This window comes from Marmota monax, unplaced genomic scaffold (assembly GCF_021218885.2).
Source record: "Marmota monax isolate L192 unplaced genomic scaffold, Marmota_monax_Labrador192_F-V1.1 WCK01_AAM20220418_F8-fsc00041, whole genome shotgun sequence".
NCBI classification, from domain to species: Eukaryota; Metazoa; Chordata; class Mammalia; order Rodentia; family Sciuridae; genus Marmota; species Marmota monax.
In genome coordinates this window covers 15,241,411-15,261,938 of record NW_026695238.1, presented here as the reverse complement: position 1 = coordinate 15,261,938, position 20,528 = coordinate 15,241,411, and the positions used below count along the sequence as shown (strand labels likewise).

Sequence of the window (20,528 nt, the reverse complement as noted above, 5' to 3'; positions counted from 1 at the left end):
AACAGCTACACCTCAGTAGACACTGATTTCCTGTTTTTCAGACTACATTTCAAAGTGTCAAAGGCTGCTGCATTTGCCAAATAGAGTATTTGAAATTGTGATGTGGCCTGGACATGACAGACTGGATCTGTCCTGAAGCACAGCCTTCTTCCAACAGACAACGGATGGCTGCAACCAGAAGGCAAGTCCCCAAGACCCTTTATCTTTGAGGAAAACAGAGAAAGGGGCACTGCTCACTGCTTACCATTCTTGGAGACAAACTGGGAGGTGACCCCTGCCTCGAATGTGGCGAAGACAGGGCTGTGATCACTGGTCATGATGTCGCTGGTACTGCCTGCAGGGAGGGGAGGGCATTTCTAAGCGAGGTTCGCCATCTGGTCAAGCTGCAGATGGCGAACCCACCGCAGGGACAGGCGGAGACCTGAAGCTGAGAAGCCGGAGGGTGGGTAGCAGCGCTGAGACCAAGACCCCTGCCGATGCCGGCCAACCCCAGGGCTCCTGCCTGAGCGTGCGCAGCCAACACCAGACACCAGCGGCCCAATCCAGTCCAGCCCAGGGAACAGGGAGCAAAGATACATTTGTTGTTTTAAGACACTGAAGTAGGAAGTGGTAACTGGAAGACCTCCACTGTCGCCTGGCTCTCTGCACAGGTGGCTGATGGAGGCAGAGGGCCGAATCTTCCTAGAAGTAAGAACTGCCCTGGGGTCTGCAGAGGTGAGAAGGAGAAATGCTGATGCAATTGGCCCCGTGTGGGGCTGGGAAGGGGTCACAGGCCCTCAGGTAAGCTCAGGGGTGGAGGGGGACATGGAGGGAATAGAGGGAGGAGACTAGAGCGGTGCCCTGGCTGTGGATGTGGGAGGGAAGGTGGCCTTGTGTGAAGTTCATCTAGTGAGGCCACTTCTGGGAGACAGAGCCAAATAAGCAGGGTCCACGGGTTAAACTATCCTGGGGTAGTTGCTCTGGGCCCTTCTGGGGAGCAGGTGACATACACAGACAAAAAGAACAGGTATCAGCTCAGCATATGGGCCCAGAGCTCAATGCCGGGGTTTGCTGGCCTCCAGAGAGGCGATCACAAAGGCAGCCAACGGCAGAGGCATGACCCCTCCTATTCCTCTCCTCACCATGAGGGGCCCCCAACTGGAGGGGCTGGGATCATGAGGCCCATCAGGGAGGGGCCTCTGGCCTGGGACTGCTCATGGGCAGTGCCAGGGACGCCACTGTCTGGGAATTTGCAACGTCTTAATTAACACCATGATTCTCAGTATTCAAAATGACTCTGCTCCATAAATTTTTAAGCTCTCTCTCTGCAAGTAATGGAAACTAATCTGTAGGTTTAAGACTAAACATGCTGGGTGATGTCACCTGACATCCCTTAAACTTCAAGGTTCAACAATTATTTCTTAATCATTTTGGGAATGTATTCTACAAATTATTTACTTTATTTTAGTATTGTTTATTATAATCCCCTCCCCTTGTCCCGGAGATTGAACCCAGGGATGCTCAACCACTGAGTTACATCTCTAGCCCTTATTTTGAGACAGTCCCTTATTTCAAAATAAGGTCTTACTAAGTTGCCAAGGCTGGCCTCGACCTTGCAGTCCTCCTGCCTCAGCCTTCTGGTGCTGGGATTACAGGTGTGTACCCCACCCCTGGGTATTATGTCTTTTTCACTGATTTAACTCAGTTTTTTTTTTTAGAGAGAATTTTTTTAATGTTTATTTTTTAGTTTTCAGCGGACACAACATCTTTGTTTGTATGTGGTGCTGAGGATCGAACCCGGGCCGCACGCATGCCAGGCGAGCACGCTACCGCTTGAGCCACATCCCCAGCCCTTAACTCAGTATTTATCTGTACAAATGTGTGTAAGTACTTTATGACATGTATCAAGTTGAACCATATGAATGCCCAGTATTTGACCATTTCTGAACTACAAAACACCAATTTCATATACTCAAAGTTAATATAGTCCTTTTCAAAAGAAGTAAAACTGAATTTCTTTTTTTTGTTCCAAAGGTCTTGGGGCTGGGGCTGGGGCTCAGTGGTACAGCACTTGCCCAGCATGTGTGAGGCACTAGTTTTGATCTTCACCACCACATGAAAATAAATGAATAAGGGGCTGGGGATGTGGCTCAAGGGGTAGCGCGCTTGCCTGGCCTGCATGTGGTGCTGGGTTCGATGTTAAGCTCCACATTAAAAATAAAATAAAGATGTTGTATCTGCCGAAAACAATAAATATTAAAAATTCTCTCTCTCTTAAAAAAAATGAATAAAATAAAGGTACTGTGTCCATCTGTAACTAAAAAAAAATATTTTAAAGCGGGGAAGGGGCTCAAAATTCAGAAGTCACAAAAAGCAGGGACCATTTATTGTGCTACAGCCCCAACATGGATGGGATATGTCAACTCCTTCGGGCTCCCCATCTTGCAGATGAGCTGACTGAGGCCTTCCCAACGTGTGGCCAGACCTTCCGACCCTGTTTCCACTCACCATAAGACTGACACACCACATGTACCAGTGGGTAAGACTTCCAAAGGACTCGGTCACACCAGGAGGGCAAGTTGTACTTCATCTGTAAATCAAAGTCACGTGTTGAAAAGACCTGCTATTTTTTTATTTTAAATCAGTTTTTTTTTAAAAAAAGGTCAACTGGTGGCTTCTGCAATCCTCAAATTCAACTGCTATTGGTTCTTCATAGATTTTCCCCATTGGTGGTGTTAAATGTTTAACCTGCCTCAATTCCCAATGGCACTGCTGTGTCCCACATGTCGAGAGGTCCTCATCCCTGTTTCTGAGTAAGACCTGTTCACCTCCCTGCTCTCTGCACCTGCTCTCCTCACCACCTTAGCATTTCTGCATCCTCACCTCCTCTGTTTCAAAGAAACCGTCTACTTCTATTCAATCCAGTCCCCATCATCTTCTCCTGCTGCTTGCTTTAAAAATATACCTCAGCCATGGTCCCCAACACCCACAGAATCATTCAAACAGAATCTAATACAGGAGGAGCCCCTCCTGGGCCTCAGGCTATGGTGCTGAGCAAGACACCCATCAGGTGTAATGGACAGGCAAGGGGGCAAGCCAAGAACCCTCCTTAGTCAATATTCTTATTCCCCAGGCTTAGCTCTTTCTTTTTTGTCTCTATATCTCCAGGCATGCCAGGCACGGTGGTGCACAACTGTAATCCAAGTGGCTCGGGAGGCTGAGACAGAAGGATCACAAGTTCAAAGCCAGCCTCAGCAAGGGCAAGGCAATGAGCAACTCAGTGAGACCCTGTCTCTAAATAAAATACAACAGAGGGCTGGGGATGTGGCTCAATGGTTGACTGCCCCTGAGTTCAATCCCTGCTGGAAGGAAGGAAGGAAGGAAGGAAGGAAGGAAGGAAGGAAGGAAGGAAGCTCAAAGTACTTTCCTAAAAGAGCCTACCCTTGCTTTTTTCTTTTTTTCGAACCAAATTTCTTTCAAGAATGTTCTGGTTCGCAGCCTTCATTTTCTGGATTAGCACATTATCGTCTGCCCCTAACTTGAGATCAGCTCACATGCAGTGAATTTTTACCTTGGGTATACCTGCTAAGCCACTGTCCACATCAGGAATGGTTCACGTCACCCCGGGAGGTTCCCGCACGCGCCTTCCTTGTGAAGACCCCCCCTCCTCAGGAGGACACCATGGGGACTAAGGTCTCCCTCAGTTGATTCTGCCCAGTCTTCAACTCACATCAATGGACTTGCTCAGTATCTGTTTTGGGGTCTGGCCCTTTCATCCCTATTGTTGCTTGTAAAAAGTTCCTTCATTTTAAGAAATGTTGAAATAGTATTCTCACTAAGTTGCTTAGGGCCTTGCCAAGTTGCTGAGGCTGCCTTTGAACTTTTGATCCTCCTGCCTCAGCCTCTGGAGCTGGAGGGATTACAGGCACATGCCACCATGCCCGCCTCTTGCATTTATCTTTTGATGAACAAATGCACCAGTATTTTTTAATTTTAAGTATACACCGAAGTAGATTCCTGAATCATAAATAAGGGAATGTTTGGTTTTTGTGGATGCTACCAGACACTTAACATTGCTGTCTCCTGTGGACCTCCATAAACCTACAGAGGTCAGGGCCGCCCCTACCTGTTGCATCAGAACCTCTGGGGATGAGGCTCAGGCATCTACATTTCTGAAAACCTTCACCAGGGATTCATCTGCACATCAGCGGGAAGAACCACCCTTAGCCTCTCGTCTCATTTCATCTCATAGATTCTATTCAAAGTGTCTCTTCAAAGTCCAGCCAAACCTCCACCAGCTCCGGCTCCTCGCACTCGCTTCTCCTCCAGCCCCAAGTGCTTATTCCCCTGCTCCCCTGGTCATGGCTGCCCTTCAAGCACCTCCAAGGTCATCTCTAACAAGCCTCTGGCTCCTTCCCTGCCCCAGTGGCCACTTCCTCCCTGGACTGCTCCTTTTTGACTTGGCAGAACCATGTCTGTCCCAGTTGCAGTCACTGCACATTTGCCTGGTCTTTCCTACTATAGACTCCCTGGGGCAGGCGTCTTATTCACCTTTGACCTCTTAGCACCTAGGAGAGCGCCTAGCCCCTCCCCCCCCCAGGTCAGAATATCTCTAAACAAATAAATCTTCCATTGCTTCTTTCTCCAAACACAATTCTTTGAAACACAAGTGGCTTCCCTGAGATACGAATTGGTGTTCTGTGACTGACTGAGCTTGGCACAGATTTCTTCATGGAGGACTGCATGCTCTGAAGCCCACAAAGGGCTCTTTAAGTCCTGCAATGAGAAACTGTTGCATGTGGATCCGCTTGTCAGTTTAGCAAACATACTCAATCACAGGTCTTGGTGTTGTTTCATTTGTTTGGTTGCTTGGTTATTTTTTTTGTTTTGTTTTGTTTTTTTAAATAAGCTTCAGAACCCAGTTAAAGAAATAATTATTTAAAATCCTTTCAGAATATCCCTTTAGAATATCTGGATAGCTGGGTGTGGTGGCACATGCCTATAGTCCCAGCTACTTGGAAGGCTGAGGTTTGAAGCCAGCCTCAGCAACTTAGTGAGACCCTGCCTCAAAATAAAAAATGAAAGGGCTGGGGAGGTGGCTCCGTGGTGGAGCACCCCTGGGTTCAATCCCAACACCATGAAAAAAAAATCCGAACAGCAGGTAAAATCTAAATGTGAGTTCGAGTCTTTGCAGTGCACAGGTAGATCACCAGCTTCCGCACGGTGACATCAGCAGCACGTGACTTCTGATTTATTTATTTCCTTTTGTCATTGTTGTTGCCTGGTAGCCAATGCTTTCCACTTCCTGTTTGCCTTTCTGGGAACAGAGGTGGGGGCGCGAGATGGGCGAGGGGAGCAGTAGAGGACTCTGGGGGACTCACCCCTGTCGCTTTCTGCTTGGTGTATGCGTATTTGTCCCGAGTCAGTCTTTCAAAGCGGTAGGTGGGCGCGAACGTGATCTCTTCCTCCTCTGAAACAGACACTAGGGTTTCAGTTGTAGTTCCCCAGCCGCCACCCCGCCCCATTTCCCTCCTCCCCGAGGCCATCCGTCCCCTGGTAAGGATGTCTGGGGAGACAGAAGGATGGCTGGAAAGGGCGCAGGACAGACTGTGTTCTCACCAAAGTGCAGGAAGACCTTCTGCTCCCTCCTCTCCGTGAGCAGCTGGTCGTGGGACAGCAGATCTGCGTACTGCTGCTGCTTGATTTTCTGGATGATGGTTTCTGCCTCCTAGAGCAAGACACGCCCAGGTGAGAAGCCTCCTTCACCAGTGCATCAAGAAGGCGCCTCACGCTGCCTTCCAGCCACACCAGGGCCTGAGGTGCCTGCACTCCCCAGGCCCAGGCCTGGCAGCTGGGCGGCTGCTTCCTGGTACTCAACTAATTAACAAGGAAAACTCTAGAGAGAGCCCAGAATCATCCCAGTAGCATAAGCTCCAGGCTAGTCCACACTCGCATGTATCCTGACTTTAGTGTTATCTTTCCTAACCCTGAGGAGACGGGTAGGTATGCTTCTTGCTTATTCTCTGGGTATCAGCCTCCCTGATCCCGGCTGGTCTGACCCCAAGAGTCAGTGTGACATTCGTGGGATGTGTTGGCCTTGGATAGGAGTCCTCCCTCCCACCCCTTCTGTGACCTTGAACCAGGTGCTGAGTCTCTGCTTTGGTGAGCAGCTGTGACAGCCCCTTTGCAAGGAAGGGGCAGGAAGTGGGGGCCCTGCCAGTCCCTCCCACGTGCCAGATGGATGACAAGGGAGAATAGGAAAGGTGCCCAGGGCATCTTGTGAGGAAGGACGTGGCTGGGCATAATACAGATGGATGCCCCTGTTTGGTCTCTTCAGAGCTGCTCAGGTGGTCAGAGACTCAGAGGTGACTGAGGGACATGGGATCATGTGGAAAGGTGCTTGGGAAACGGACAGACCCCTCTCAGAGAACACAATCAACCCTCAGCAAGTTTCTTTCTTCTTGGTCCTGGGGATTGAATCAGGGGCACTGTATCACTGAGCTACATCTCCAGTTCCTTTTAATTCTTTATTTTCAGGCATGGTCTCACTAAGTTATTTAAGTCCTCCCTAAATTGCTGTGGCTAGCCCAACAACTGCAATCCTCCTGCCTCAGCCTTCCAAGTCCCTGGGATTCCAGGTGTGCACCACTGCACCTGCGGCCCTCAGCTGCGTTCCAGTCCTCCTGGGCCTCAGTGTCCCTGTCTGCACACCACGTCAGGCCCTGTTCCGTTCCCTTCCTCTCACAGGACTGCAGGGTCAGGTCAGAGCATCTACCTACAGCCTGCAGGTGAACCCCAGTCTCCAAGCAAAGGGCACTCACTGTTCTTCCTCTCACCTCTTCCCTGTCCCCGCTTCCGAGACATATGTTCAACCACAAGTCTGCCCACCTTTCTCCCCTGGGGACCATGGGTGGGCATTGAACTCAAAAAATGTCTTCCTCAGACTGGCTGGGACCACGACGTGGTGAGATGAATGCACTGGTCCCCTCGGACTCCTGCCCTTCCTGGATAACTGAGAGGCAGTGACAGGGAGGAGGGGTGGGCAGGACAGTCAGGTGAGAAGCTGGCGTGAGAAGAGCTCCACCCAATGGCGGAAACTCTGCGATGGCACAGCGCGGGGCCCTGAGAGCTGCTGCTGCTGCCTGACCTGCTCTGTGTGTCCTGGCTCCAGGACTCTGTCCTGAGCCAACCCTAGGAGGCTCTGTGCCTGGCGGCTGCAGCCCCAGCCCAGGCACTGCTCTTACCCAGGTGGGTAGCTCCACGCGGTAGTTGAGGTCCCCGAGCCAGAAGAGATGGGTGAAGCGGTGAGTGATGTTAAAGGGACTCAGTTTCTTGTCCCCCAGGGCCAGGAACCGGAGAATGTTCATGTAGTTTTGGTTGCGCCTAATGCAAGGAAGAAGAGGCCACCTGGCATGAGGTCACAGCTCCCCACTCCACCATGGCCGAGGTCAGCGTAGGCGTGTGTCCAGCCTTGGGGCAGTGACCACCTTCCCGCGCGGGCAGCAGGGCTTCTGAGACCAAGCTGGGAACAGAGGAGCAGAGCTGCAGCCGTGGAATCTGCTCAGCAGAGGGGTGTTCTAGATGGCCATCCGTGACTGGCCACCAGTAGGCAAACCAGGCCTTGATCCACAAGGTCTCCCCATGGACATGGGAGTGCTGGCTAGGTATCTACGAGCTTAATGACATTAATGTCACTTTTGTCCTCCAGACAAGAGTCATCCACACCTGAGGGCCCTACTGGACTGCAGTTGCCTCTACTGAGACCATGGGAGGCCCTTAAAGGCTGGTAGATGCCCAGATGGTCCTGGACGGGCACTGAAGAGGTTGTCAGGGGTTCAGGGGTGAGGGCTGCCTGGATAAGTAACCCAGACACAGGCTTCTGGGGGACGCGCCCCATTACCTGAGTTTCTTTTCACTTCCAGAAGTCAAGTGGCTATTAACGAAGCCCAGTGAAGTTCCATTGAACATGAATGACACCCCCACGGCTCCCTTGTTCCCTAAAGGGAGGGAAGAGCAGGAGAGTCAGAGAAGTCAAATAGGAAACTCGTCAAGGGGTAAGGAGATGGCACTGAGAAAGAGCAAGAGAAGCAGGGAAGAGAGCAAGCAGGTCCCACGGGCCGGGAGACGTCATGGTGACAGTGAGGACCAACAGCCCTGGGCTCCTCAGCAGGGCAGAGGAAGGAGGCTGGCAGGCACGTCAGTGGCCACTGTGTCAGGCAGGCAGGGACCATCAAAAGCAGGCAGAGGCTGAGGGTGGTGGCACGCTTGTAATCCCAGCTTCTCGGGAGGCTGAGGCAGGATTGTGAGTTCAAAGCCAGCCTCAGCAAAACAAAAAGTGAGGCCCTAAGCAACTCAGTGAGCCCTGTGTCTAAATAAAATACAAAACTAGGGCTGGGGATGGGGCTCAGTGGTAGATGCCCCGGAATACCAAAAAAAAAGAGGCAGGCAGAGGACTTGGAAGAGGATTTGGGAGGAAGTGGCCCGGCTGGGTGGACTGCCCCCAACCTGGCTAACTCAGGGCTGCAGGGAGACCAAAGGCCCTCACTGGCAGATCTGTTCTAGACGAGCGGTTCTCAAGGTATGCTCCCTGCACCAGTGGCAGCAGCACCTGGAAACTTGCTAGAAGGGGAAACACCAAATCGCTACCAAAGCTAAAGTTCTGGGGCCCAGAGACGTGTGCCTGACAAGCCCTCTAAGTCAGTGTTTACTTTTTTAAATGGTTCAGGGGGAAAAAAATTCAAAAGAAAAATAATCTTTCATAACACATTAGGGGATTAAACCCAGAGGCACTTAAACATTGAGACACATTCTCAGCCCTTTTAAAAATATTTTATTTAGAGACAGGGTCTCACTGAGTTACTTAAGGCCTGCTAAGTTTCTGAGGCTGGGTTTGAACTCGAGATCCTCCTGCCTCAGCTTCCTGAGCCATTGGGAATACAGGTTTGTGCTACTGCACCCGGCTAAGACATGAAATTCTGATTTTAGCATTTACAAATAATGTTCTATCAGCACGCAGCTCTGCCCCTTCATCTAGGTATCATCTGTGTGCAGCTGCCTTCAGGGTTCCCAGTGCTGAGTGGCTGTGACAGAGGCCCCCATAATATCACAGCTGGCCCTCACAGCCGTCTTCCAGCCTGAGCCAGCCTGGAGCTGGGGAACCTGCTCTGATCAACCCGAGAGCCACAGCCACACATGGCTTGAGCACTTGGAACACACTGGGTCCCAAATGACAGGGGCTCTAGGTGTAGAACCCTCATGTGCCCGAGGTAAGAAAAACAGCTAGATGTGTAATGAACACCTATTGAAATGATGACTTTTTGGATGTGTGAGGTTCACTAAAATCTGTTCTTAAAACTAATTCCACCTATTTTCTTTTTATTTTTTTTTAATATTTACTTTTTAGTTATAGTTGGACACAATACCTTTATTTCACCTATTGGTTTTTATGTGGATGGAACCCAGGGTCTCGAATGTGCGAGGCGAGCGCTCTAGACCTCCTTTCTGTTTTTAACGCGGCTACTAGGACATTTAGGACCTAGACCTGGCTCAGCTTCCCGGGTTCCAAAGGAGGAACCTGCAGCTGGCGGGTGTGTCATAGTGCGCCCAGGCCCGGGCCAGCTCTGGCATCCTGCTCTGGGGCTTCCCCTCCTCTCCCAGGCCTCCTCTCCAGCTCCCTCCCCTTCTGGCAGTTGGGTCTAAAGACCCACATCTGGGTTTGAACCCCACCCACCACTTTTTGTCCCTGGGCCTCGGCCAAATTAGGACACATCCACATGGCCTATCTCTTCCTCTGGGACGCTAACAGTGCCTCCCCACAGGGCACTGCCGTTCAGTCAGATCATGCGGGTAAAGCTTCTGGCCTGTGGCCTTGTGTGGGGTCCACCTTCAGAAGGTCTTCGCTGCCCTAAGGACTGATGGGTGACCGGAGCTGGGCTTGGCTGAGGCATGGTATGTTTTGCAATGTGAGGTTTCAGTGAACTTTGCTGTGTGGGTGGGGGTGGCAAGGAAGGCAAGTAGCCAGGGCGGGACGGACTGAGACAAGGGGAAGTTCCCGGGCAGCCGAAGGGCTGGGCTCAGGCCAGGGCACAGCCGGTGCTGCCCCCACCACCACTGAGGCAGGAAGGAAGGACAGATGAGTGGGTGTGGCGGGGCAGTTTGAGGTTTGCCAGCAAAAAGCCGAGTTTTTCACATGGGATTGCAACAATCCTTCCATTTCCTGTCTCCTCTGGGACTCTGTTCTGTCCCCAGCTCCAGCCACCAAAACCCAATGTATGGCCTAACCCCCGACTCCACCCCCACACGCTCACACCATAGATCAACACTCACAAGCACAGACTAACAGACACAGGGTGGCACACTCACAGTCTTACAGACACAAGCACACATCCTGAGCCACGCCCCCATAGGCTTACACACCCCTAGTCACACACACACACACACACACACACACACACAGAAGCACATGCCCATGAGCACGCACACACACGCTCCCACGCTTGGTCTCTCTCTCAGCTCTCCGCAGTGCTGTGACTGGGCTCACAGGCTCAGAGCTGGACTCCAGCTCCAACCTGGGTGAAGGGGGATCCAGGTCAGGCACCAGCCTGCGGTCAACCCCCGCCGCATTTATGAAGAAAGTGGCACCAATCACAGCCACCTCGTTCACGTTTTCTGTGGCCTATGGCAGCTCACTGGTGACAATGGCAGAGATGAGCTGTGGTCCACGAAGCCTGTGACAGTCACTATCCGGCCCTGTCCAGCACAAGCGTGCCAGAGACCCCTGTTCTAGGTTCTTGCTGCACAAAGTGGTGCCCATGGACCAGCTGGCAGCACTGGGGTCACCTGGGGATTGCGAGACATGGAGTCTTAGGATCCTCTCAAGGCTTACTGAGTCAAAACCCACTTTTCAGCCAGATCCCCAGAGCCGGTGTAGACCTCAGGTGAGTTTTGGCTAGGGAGACCGACCACCTGGGTTTACCCAGGAGGAGACTCAGGGTTTAATCTAGATATATCCCAGGTGGCTCCGTGACAAGGACAAAGCAGAGTGTGCTGGGAGGATCAGGTGCCTGCCCCGCTTACCTAGGGTGTTCGCGATACCAGTCTTCACGTTGTCAGTGCAGATGTGGCTGATCCGGTTCTCGTGCTCTGGCTTGGCCAACACCACAATGCGGATGTTCCAGAGCGTGTGGATAGCGACCTGGTGGGAGGACAGCGTTGCGACACTTGGTATAGTATCTGAACCCAGAGCACAGGGATGAATGGCCCAGCCCTGGCCCCAGAGCACAGGGAATGGCGTGCCCTGTCTGTACCCCCTAGCCTTCAGGGCACTCCTCCCGATGCCCCACCATGAGGGAAAGCATCTTAAGGTGACACCTGGGGCTGACAACATTTCCAAGATTATCTCCTACAAGCAGGGGCTGGGAAGGAGGAGGGCCAGTGATTTTCAGCAATAGCCCACTGACCCCATCAATCTGAGTTCAGCCTCCAGGTCCATCTCTGTGGCTAAGGAAGTGGGGGCTCAGTGGAGGGGGAGAGCTGGTAGCTCAAGCCTACTGTGCTTGAGATGCTCTCTGGAAGCAAAGCCCACTGTCCTCGAGCACCGCTGGGGTGTGGCCAACTGCTCACCGTTTTAAAAGTCATGCTGGTGACCTCTTGCAGGGAGTGTCTGAGTATCTCCAGCCACTCCTTCTCTCCCAGGGGGTCCTCCTGGGTGCCGATCACGTAGATGTCATGAGGGATGTAGTCAGCTGAGTCATCCCGCGTCTTTCCCTGCCCCTTGGAGAGAAACCAGGACGTGATCTTCTTGGGAGGGGGGGCGTTACCTTCAACAGCAAAACCCAACACCAAGTGAGTTGAAGGCACACCAGATCAACGGCAGCAAGAGGATCAAAACAGCAGAAGAATCATGGGGGACATAAGGGTAGATCACATCATCAGGCAAAACCATTCCAGCAAATGCTTTTAATGAAAAACTAAGCACCAACATCACCCAGGAGTCAATCAGGGGTCAGAGCTCTGTATGCATTAGGACTTGTCCTGTCCCTTGGGAATTTACATTCTACTGGTGAATCTGCCAAGTGAGCTGAGGTGTTTAGGGTGGAGGCTCCTAGTGTCCACCAAAGGAGGTCTCAGTCGAGAGCTGAAATGAGCAGGTGGTTCACCAGAGAACAGGGAGAGCAAGCAGGCCCCCTCCATTTCCATTTCCAAAAAGGAGAGGAAAGTCCAGCATGGTGCCACATGCCTGTCATCCCAGTGACTTGGGAGGTTGAGGCAGGACAACTGCAAGTTCAAAGTCAGCCTCAATTTAGCAAAGCCCTAAGCAACTTAGAACCCGTTCTCACAATAAAAAAATTTAAAAGAAAAGAAAAGAAAAATGAGATGAAACAGCAAGAACAAGGATGCCCCAGGAGGATGAGTGAACATTTTCCTTTTTCACAGAGGTGGCTTCTTGGCTCACAAGGGCCAAGAAACCCAAGAAGCGGAATAACAGTATTGGCTGAATTCTGCTTCCTGGGGGCCCCCAGTTGGTGCATGAATGCTGGGCTGGTGGGTCACCCTGTGGGGACCCTGCCACCCTTCCAGTGTGCAATGGGACACTGACTATGTCCAACCAAAAGAAACCTCTGCTGATGAAGGGAAAAATGGAAAGTGCCCCGGGCCACATGCATGAAGCCCTGGGCGGGTGCGGGAGAGCCAGGCGGACAATAAGATACTGAAACGGAAGATGTGGGGCCCCAAGGCCCTGGCCAGGTCTCTCCTTTAGCACTGCTGTGACCCCCAAATCATGTGGGCTTGACCTGGCAAGCTCAGGGGTCAAAAGTCACAGGGAAGGCTAATGCTCTGCAGACCTGGGGTCAGGAGCCCATAGTGGACGCGGAGACCCACAGCTATCTTTCGGAATCCTGGCCCCTCCCCACTGCCCTCTCAATTCCAAGCAGCCCCCGCCTCTCTAAAGGGTGCTCAAGCCTTCCTCCAGGATTCTGCCAGGTGACTACACACTGGTCCAGGTACTGGGATGGCCTGACTCCGCCCAGGACAAAGGCAGAAAAATGGGAGATTTTTAGAATAAGCAACAGTTATTGATCTGAGATTCAGATTTAAATGGACATCTCCTACTTACTAATTGATTTCTAGCTGAGTACTTATGTCAATATTCTTTAGAAAAATTTTATAGTATATATTTAACTTATATATTAGTATATAAATATATGTAGTATATATTTGGTATTTATATATTTATTTCTGGCCAAACACTTATACTAAAAATTTATTTGTTGTTCCTATGAAATTCAAATTTAACTGGGCATCTCTCTATCACTCTATTCATCCACCTGTCTACCTACCTACCTACCTGTCTATCCACTTACCTACCTCCATACCTATTGATCTCTCTCTGAATAAATCAGGAATGGACTTCTTTCTCCCAGGCCTGGGTCCCCTAGGCAAGCTACCAAACACTGGCAGGGTGCTCCAGTGGGCCCCTCCACCTAGATACTCAGATTCTTTCTTCCAAAGCCCACCCTGCTGCTCCGGGGTGCAATTACCCAGAGCTCCTTTTTCTTGCTCATCCCCCCAGGCAAAGAGTAGAATTCCTCAGAAAGGAGACTGGGCCGGGGCAAGAAGGCAGGAGAGTTGGAGGTGTCCCTCAACCGTAGGAGAAGCAAAACCAAAGGAGACGGGACAGGAGGGAGGGGCACAGGGACCCACCCATGTTCCAGGTGCCGATGAAGATGGTGATCATGTCGGGCTCCGGCTGCTCCGAGTGCTTGTTCTTCATCTGCTGCAGAAGCTGGCAGAAGCCTTCTCTCTTCTGGGGATGAAAGGGCGGACAGACTGAGCAAGGCCTCTGCCTCCCTGCACATTACACTTTGCAAAGGACTCAGCCTCAAGAAAACTGGGCGGAGTGTAAGTCATTCTGCACTGGCCGAACAGCAACCTGGGAATCGCATCCCGAGTCAGCGAGTGTTCTCTGACCCAGCCATTCCACCGGAGGACCTGACTCTAGAGAAATCCTGGAACTGCCCAAAGAGCCAGCCCTCCGTGGCTCTGCAGCACATGTTGCAAACCAGACAAGCTCAGAAACAACCTTCACGTCCTATCATGGGGGATCTGTTCATCCATAAACTAGAATCTGGTCAAGTAATTATGGTGCAGAAGTACTTAACCAACAAGGAGAGATGCCATAATCTGTAGCTAGTATGGAAAGCTACTTGATGCAAACCAGTATAGATTGCATTCCTGTATTTTGTTTTTTTAAAAATACAAATGTATGGGTTGAATCAAAACATCCAAGGTCAGCTAGTGGTATAGGGGTATTTTTGCTTTAAGCTTGTTGGTGTTTGCTAATTTTTCACCAATGAGAATAGATTATTTATGTAATGAAAAAAAAAAGAAAAAGAAAAGAGCACAGGAGGGCTGTCAATTCTTTCCACTTATTTTTCCTGGGTTCACCGTGAGCACAAGGCAGACCCACCCTCCCTTAGGTTGCAATCAGTAGAGCGGCTGACTTTAAATGAGAGTATACACAATTTCCAGTTGTCCCACATGACACGACTGATGTTTACCTGCTTCAGTTCTACAAAGCCAGCAATTTTATGTGATTCAACTTCAAAATTGGAAATCTTGGTGGGTCCCCTCTGAAGACAGCAGCTCACAAAGATGTAATGATGGCTGTCTTTATTGAGACCTGCCTTTAGCTGAGATGGCTCAAGATTCCATGTCTCAATCCTTCTGAGCTTGCAAAACTGGGGCAGAATGAACTGGTTTTGGACCTATACCCCTGTGCCCAGAATACTGTCCTTCCAGTAGTCTTTCCACCTCCCACGACTGGCTCATGCACCCTATTTTTCAATGTAGGTGCTGACTGACCCTACATGACCTTCTGTGGCATGTGGGTCATCCAGCACCTCTGTGATAGATGTCCTTACTGCTCTGTGGCCCAATGGCCTCCCCTGAACTGGACAGAGGGGATTGAACAGTGGGGCTTGATGGGTCTCAGTTCCCGATTGAGACTTCTAAGGTAAGTGCTCAGGTGGCAGAGAAGCCCGCCTCTGGCTGCAGAGGGGCCTGACCTTGGCTTCCCACTGGCCCACCCAGCACCGTTTCCTCTGGGAGCCAGTCCTGGCAGGAGCATCTTACTTCCTCTGAGTGGGGCAAAGTGCAGAAACAAGTTTCCTAGAGGGGGCACTAGATAGAACTCAGAATTAAATCCAGGTCCCCCAAAGCGCTCTCAAGTCCAGCCCAGAGAAGCTAAAAGCCTCCCAGCCAGGCCCAGGGCTGGGCAAGGAGCAGGTGATGAAGGATGTGCCTGAAGGGATGCAGCCTGGCAAGGTGGCACAGGAGCTCCTGGGGCAGCCAGAGCGTGACTGCACACACCCCGGCTGACGAAAAACAGGCCTTGGCTTCCCCAGGCGTGAAGTGGGTTGCTGAGAAGTGAGCTAACGGTGCACACTCCCCGGCCCATTACCATCTTCAATAGACAGGGGTCCCCTCACCCTCCTCTCAGTCCCTCTTGGAGGTTTGCTGTCACTTACTTTGGAGTCAGCAAAAACATATTCCTTCCGCAGGATCTTCTCCTTCTCTGTTTCCACCAAAATCACCAACTTGTTCAGGAATTTCTGTGACTTGATGAGCTGCAGGACTTAAGAAAAATGGAAGTTAACTTCCTTGTTCATCCACACATTCAGCCAATACGTCCCAGTCTCCACCAGGTCCAGACTCCGGACCATCAACTCCTCTGACCCTCCTGTCCACAGGCGGAGCCCTAAGTCTGTCTGGTCTCCAGATCCTGCTGTTCCTAGATGCTCTGCCTTCCTGCTTCCCCTTCCCCTTCCTTCTTTTGCTTTTATTTTAAATACAAATTTACTTTACTTTTTTCTTTGGACTGGGGCGCAAACCCAGGGATGCTTTACCACTCAACACTGTTCCCAGGCCTTTTTATATTTCATTTTGAGACAGGGCCTTGCTAAGTTGCGTAAGGCCTAAGTTATTGAGGTTGATCTTGAAATCTCCATCCTCCTGCCTCAGCAACCCAAGTCACTAGGGTCACAGATGTGTGCCACCGTGCACGGCTCTTTCCTTCCTTCTTTTTAAAAAACCTTTTAGTTGTAGATGGACATAATATCTCTGTTTTATTTATTTTTTTTATGTGGTGCTGAGGATCAAACCAGGGCCTAGGCAGGCACTCCATCACTGAGCCACCCCCCAGCCCCCTGCCTTGTGTTCTCATTGGTCCCAACTCCCCCCAAGTCTGTAACTCCTTCCTGTGACCAAGCTCTTTCATCATCCTTTGTCCTTGGGAAACTTTCCCAGAGCCTCTCTGGACGCCATTTCTAGGCCTGATGGTGGAGCTCGGGGCCAACACCTGTGTCATCCAGCAACCTACCCAGCTCTGTCTCACTGGATCTTGTTTCTTGGATCCCAAGTCTTGGCTTACTCCTTCATTTTGGTACAGTAATGTCCCTAGTACCTTTCCAAGAAAGGAAGAATGGGCAACTAATACATTTTTGGAGTCCTCCTGTGTCTGAAAACTCTACCCTCCCACTTAACCGATTCCAAATTTGAAACCGTTCTTGACTCTGGAGACTTGCTCCGACACCTCCAGTTTGCAGCATTACCCAGGAGAAACAGCTGTTCTGATTCACCTCTGTGCAGAAAAGAATCGGCGCAGTGGGCCGGCAACTGCTGTCCTGGAGCTTGCTAGTGAGGGTGGCCTTTTGCTGGAGTCTGGACCTTAGGTGTCAAGAGGGATCCCGCCAGGAGAGGGTACCTCCACGACCAGCCCCAGTTAAAAACCCTGGTGCTGAGGATCTAAAGACCATCCTGGTGGACATTTCACGTGTGCTCTCTTGGCTGATGGGCAGGAACCGTGTCCTGGTTCCCTTCAGCTCTTGCCCGGTGCCTCTTCTGTTGATTCTGCGGAGTCCTTTCCAGGCACTAAGGCCCAGCTGTGAATGCGCTCCCACACCCAGTGGCCTCCTGGTTTCTCCTCACGCATCACGGAACCTGCGAGTGATCTGAGGACTCCCAACAGTCTGGTTTGCACTTGATCTTTCCCGGGGCTCTTCCTCCAGGGCTTCCTCGTGTGGCCTTGGGCCTCCGTAAGCATTTCACCTCTGCTGTCTTCCAATGCTCTGCCCCACTGTTCTGCTTTCAGGCAATTCCCTTCTTTTTACCTCCCACCCTTCCATCAAGTTTTTATTTTCTACATTTTTATAGTTTTTCCTTTCCCAGAGTTGTCCTTCTTCCACTCTCTCTTCTCCTCCTTTCATTTTTATATTGTTCTCCTCCTGTTCCCTTTTTTAGATAGCACTCTAAATTCTTTTAAATCTGTATAATTTATTTCCTCCAAAAGTTTTTGTTTTTCCCTTTATTTCTGTCTTCATGTCCCACTGTCTTTTATTTGAGGTTTCCCTTGAAGATTGCAAGATCAGAAGGATTAAGACAGTCATAAAGGGCCAGGCGTGGTGGCGCATGTCTGTTAATTCCAGCGGCCTGGGAGTCTGAGACAGGAGGATCGCAAGTTCAAAGCCAGTCTCAGCAAAAGTGAGGGGCTAAGCAACTCAGTGAGACCCTGTCTCTAATAAATACAAAATAGGGCTGGGGATGTGGCTCAGTGGTCGAGTGCCCCTGAGTTCAATCCCCAGTATCCCCCTCCCTTCCCCCCACAAAAAGACAGTGATAAATGGAGACACAGAATCTTGAGCCATCCCAGCTAAAGGCAGGTCTCAATAAAGACAGCCATCATTACATCTTTGTGAGCTGCTGTCTTCAGAGGGGACCCACCAAGATTTCCAATTTTGAAGTTGAATCACATAAAATTGCTGGCTTTGTAGAACTGAAGCAGGTAAACATCAGTCATGTCATGTGGGACAACTGGAAACTGTGTATACTCTCATTTAAAGTCAGCCGCTCTACTGATTGCAACCTAAGGGAGGGTGGGTCTGCCTTGTGCTCATGGTGGACCCAGGAAAAATAAGTGGAAAGAATTGACAGCCCTCCTGTGCTCTTTTCTTTTTAATTATTTTCTTTCATTACATAAACAATCTATTCTCATTGGTGAAAAAGCAGCAAACACAAACAAGCTGAAGTTTAAAGCAAAAACATCCCTATACCACTAGCTGACCTTGGACTAGACCTTTCCAGTATTTCAAGAGCTTTCCATACTTGAACTACATGTTGTGTATCTCTGCTTACCAGTGAAATACTTCTGCAGCACAGTTTTAAAACTTTTATGGTATTTTAGCTTACAGATTATCCAAAACACAACTATCCAAGAAAGCCCCACGATTGGGCATGAAGGTTGCTCTGGTGACCCTTGACAGGCTGGGTTGTATCAGTGGTGTGGGGTCCTTCCAGCAGGGCTTCTCCACTGGGTGGTCACTTGATGGCAGCACTTTCATCTTTGCCCCAGAGGTGGTCACATCATCCAGAAAAGATGCTTCCGACCTCCTGCCTGGGCCTGCTGGCATCATTCAGGAAAGAAGACCGAGCTCTCAGCACTTGGAAAGTCACTGTCACTATCATCACTGGTCCTTTGCTTTCAGTAGGGTCTCTTACCCTCACCAGGTCCAGCGGCCCCCAGGCCTTTACCTCCTCTGGAGAGGAAATACCCATCTCCTGACAAAAGAGCCAGGGAACCTCTGGCTGTGTGCAGTGGAGACAGCTGGGGGCTGCGGCTCTCTGACGGGTTTCCATCGGGCCCTTCACCCCACTTCCAGGGCCCCGGTGCTCTCAGTTCCCAGCCCGTGGGTGGCCCCTGGATGGCCCCTGGATGAGCCATGGTGCCTCCATTCTTCTCCCACGTGCTTCATGCTTAGCTGCTCGGTTCTCCAAGTTGGCTGCCGTTATCTCTGCTTCCCACTTACAAAGATTTCCTAGTTCTCACCTCTTCCCCTTCCCTTTGTGCCTCTGAGTATTGGCTTCTGGAAGGGAAATGACCATAGTGGACGCATTCTCCATAAGCTAGAAGTGTCACCAGACGGAAACTGTGGGTGACATGTGTGTGCTCTGCGCTCAGGAATCCCATGGGCCTTGCCAGTGGCAGCAGGAAGTGTCCCACGGTACGATTCCCTCCCCTGCGACCCGGATGCCCTGCAGTTTCCCAGTTCGGCTACTCTCAGGCAGCATCTCCTTCCCTCTGAATTGCTGGTTTTCTTGAACATCTGTTTCCAGGACTCTGCGGCTGCTGCCAGGGCATGACAACCTCCTTGATGGGATTCTTATTTGACCAGGGTCAGTAAGTGGCTCCCTTTCCTCACATGGGGTTAGTAAAGCGAGCTCTTCTGCGCTCCTCGGGCCGCCATTCTTCCTTCTTCCTTCAAACCAGACTGTTTACCTCTCCTCATCTCGAGCCACTATCTCCTGCCTGACTACTGTCATGACCTCTTAAATTGGTCTTTCTGTCCCCACTCTTCCTTCCCCCTCACAACTGATGCTCAGCACAGCAGCCAGTGACCTGTCACAGTGGGATCATGGCATCCCCCGCTTAAAACCTAGTGGCAGCTCAGCGCTCAGTGAGCCGCACCAGCTGGACCCGCCCAGCCTCTGCCTCCTCCGTGCTCGGGCAGCCAGCCTTCCCTGCCAGCCTTGCTCCCACCTAGGCACCCCACCTGGCCTCCTTCTGGGCATGACTGTCAACATGCCCATGCTCAGATCTCATTCTGTGACACACTGAGGGAGGCTTTTGCTCCCAACTGTCCTGTCTTCCTATTTGAATTCTCAGCCTGGAGCTATTGCTCCGAGGCATGTTCCTGGTTCACGTGCGCATGTCTGTGTTTGTTGATATTCTCCTTTACTCCTCCTGCTGAATGCAACCTCCCTGACAGCTAGGACCCCACCTGGTACCCACACCTGGCATGGAGCAGGTGCTCAGAAAGTGAATGCATTACAATTTTGTCAAAGAGCAACAGTCTTTTCCTATGTTTAAAGACCATAATGCCAAAGATATTATGGTACCTGGTGACCAAAGCCTGCAGCCACAGAGCTCCTGCAGGCAGGCGACACTTCATGCTAACAGCCAAACTTGGAAACTGTGAGCCAGGCTCTAGGCTAAAGACAGGCCTCACCCACTCATCTCACAGCCACTCGCAGGAAGCCCTGTTTTGCAGAGAGGAACATGGAGATTCCAGAGTCAAGCTGCTTTCCCAAGATCACAGTATGACCAAGTCCTGGCTCTGGGATGAGCACCCAGCTTACCAAAGGCCTCAGCCATGAGGCACACTGCCTCTCAGCTATGAAGAGGCTGCCTAAACGCAGGGCCGAGGGTGCTGGGAAATTCATTCCTGCACTGACCACTACTCTGGGCTCAGCACAGTTCTGGGTTTTAGCAGTGAACAAGAGACCCACACCCCAGCTTGGTGGAGCCACATTTGAGGGGAGCTGGGACTTATGGGGAATGTCCGAGGCATGTTCCTGGTTCACGTGCGCATGTCTGTGTTTGTTGATATTCTCCTTTTAGTCCTCCTGCTGAATGCAACCTCCCTGACAGCTTAGGCCGGGGCATAAGGTAAAGACCTTGCTGTCCTTGGCGGGGGATGGGTGGGCGGACAGAC

At 51.1% G+C, this 20,528-nt stretch overlaps 1 protein-coding gene across 1 annotated transcript in view; it reads right to left on the bottom strand.

Moving 5' to 3' along the window:
* Inpp5d (inositol polyphosphate-5-phosphatase D) overlaps positions 1 to 20,528 on the bottom strand; it is a 109,532-nt gene that overhangs the window by 16,969 nt on the left and 72,035 nt on the right. The window contains exons 10-19 of the mRNA XM_046439562.2: positions 15,510 to 15,616; positions 13,684 to 13,786; positions 11,602 to 11,798; positions 11,056 to 11,173; positions 7,880 to 7,976; positions 7,224 to 7,362; positions 5,599 to 5,707; positions 5,361 to 5,449; positions 2,488 to 2,569; positions 245 to 334 (exon numbers count right to left, since the gene is read on the bottom strand). Coding sequence (XP_046295518.1) covers positions 245 to 334; positions 2,488 to 2,569; positions 5,361 to 5,449; positions 5,599 to 5,707; positions 7,224 to 7,362; positions 7,880 to 7,976; positions 11,056 to 11,173; positions 11,602 to 11,798; positions 13,684 to 13,786; positions 15,510 to 15,616 — 1,131 coding nt within the window. The remainder of the gene's footprint in view (positions 1 to 244; positions 335 to 2,487; positions 2,570 to 5,360; positions 5,450 to 5,598; positions 5,708 to 7,223; positions 7,363 to 7,879; positions 7,977 to 11,055; positions 11,174 to 11,601; positions 11,799 to 13,683; positions 13,787 to 15,509; positions 15,617 to 20,528) is intronic.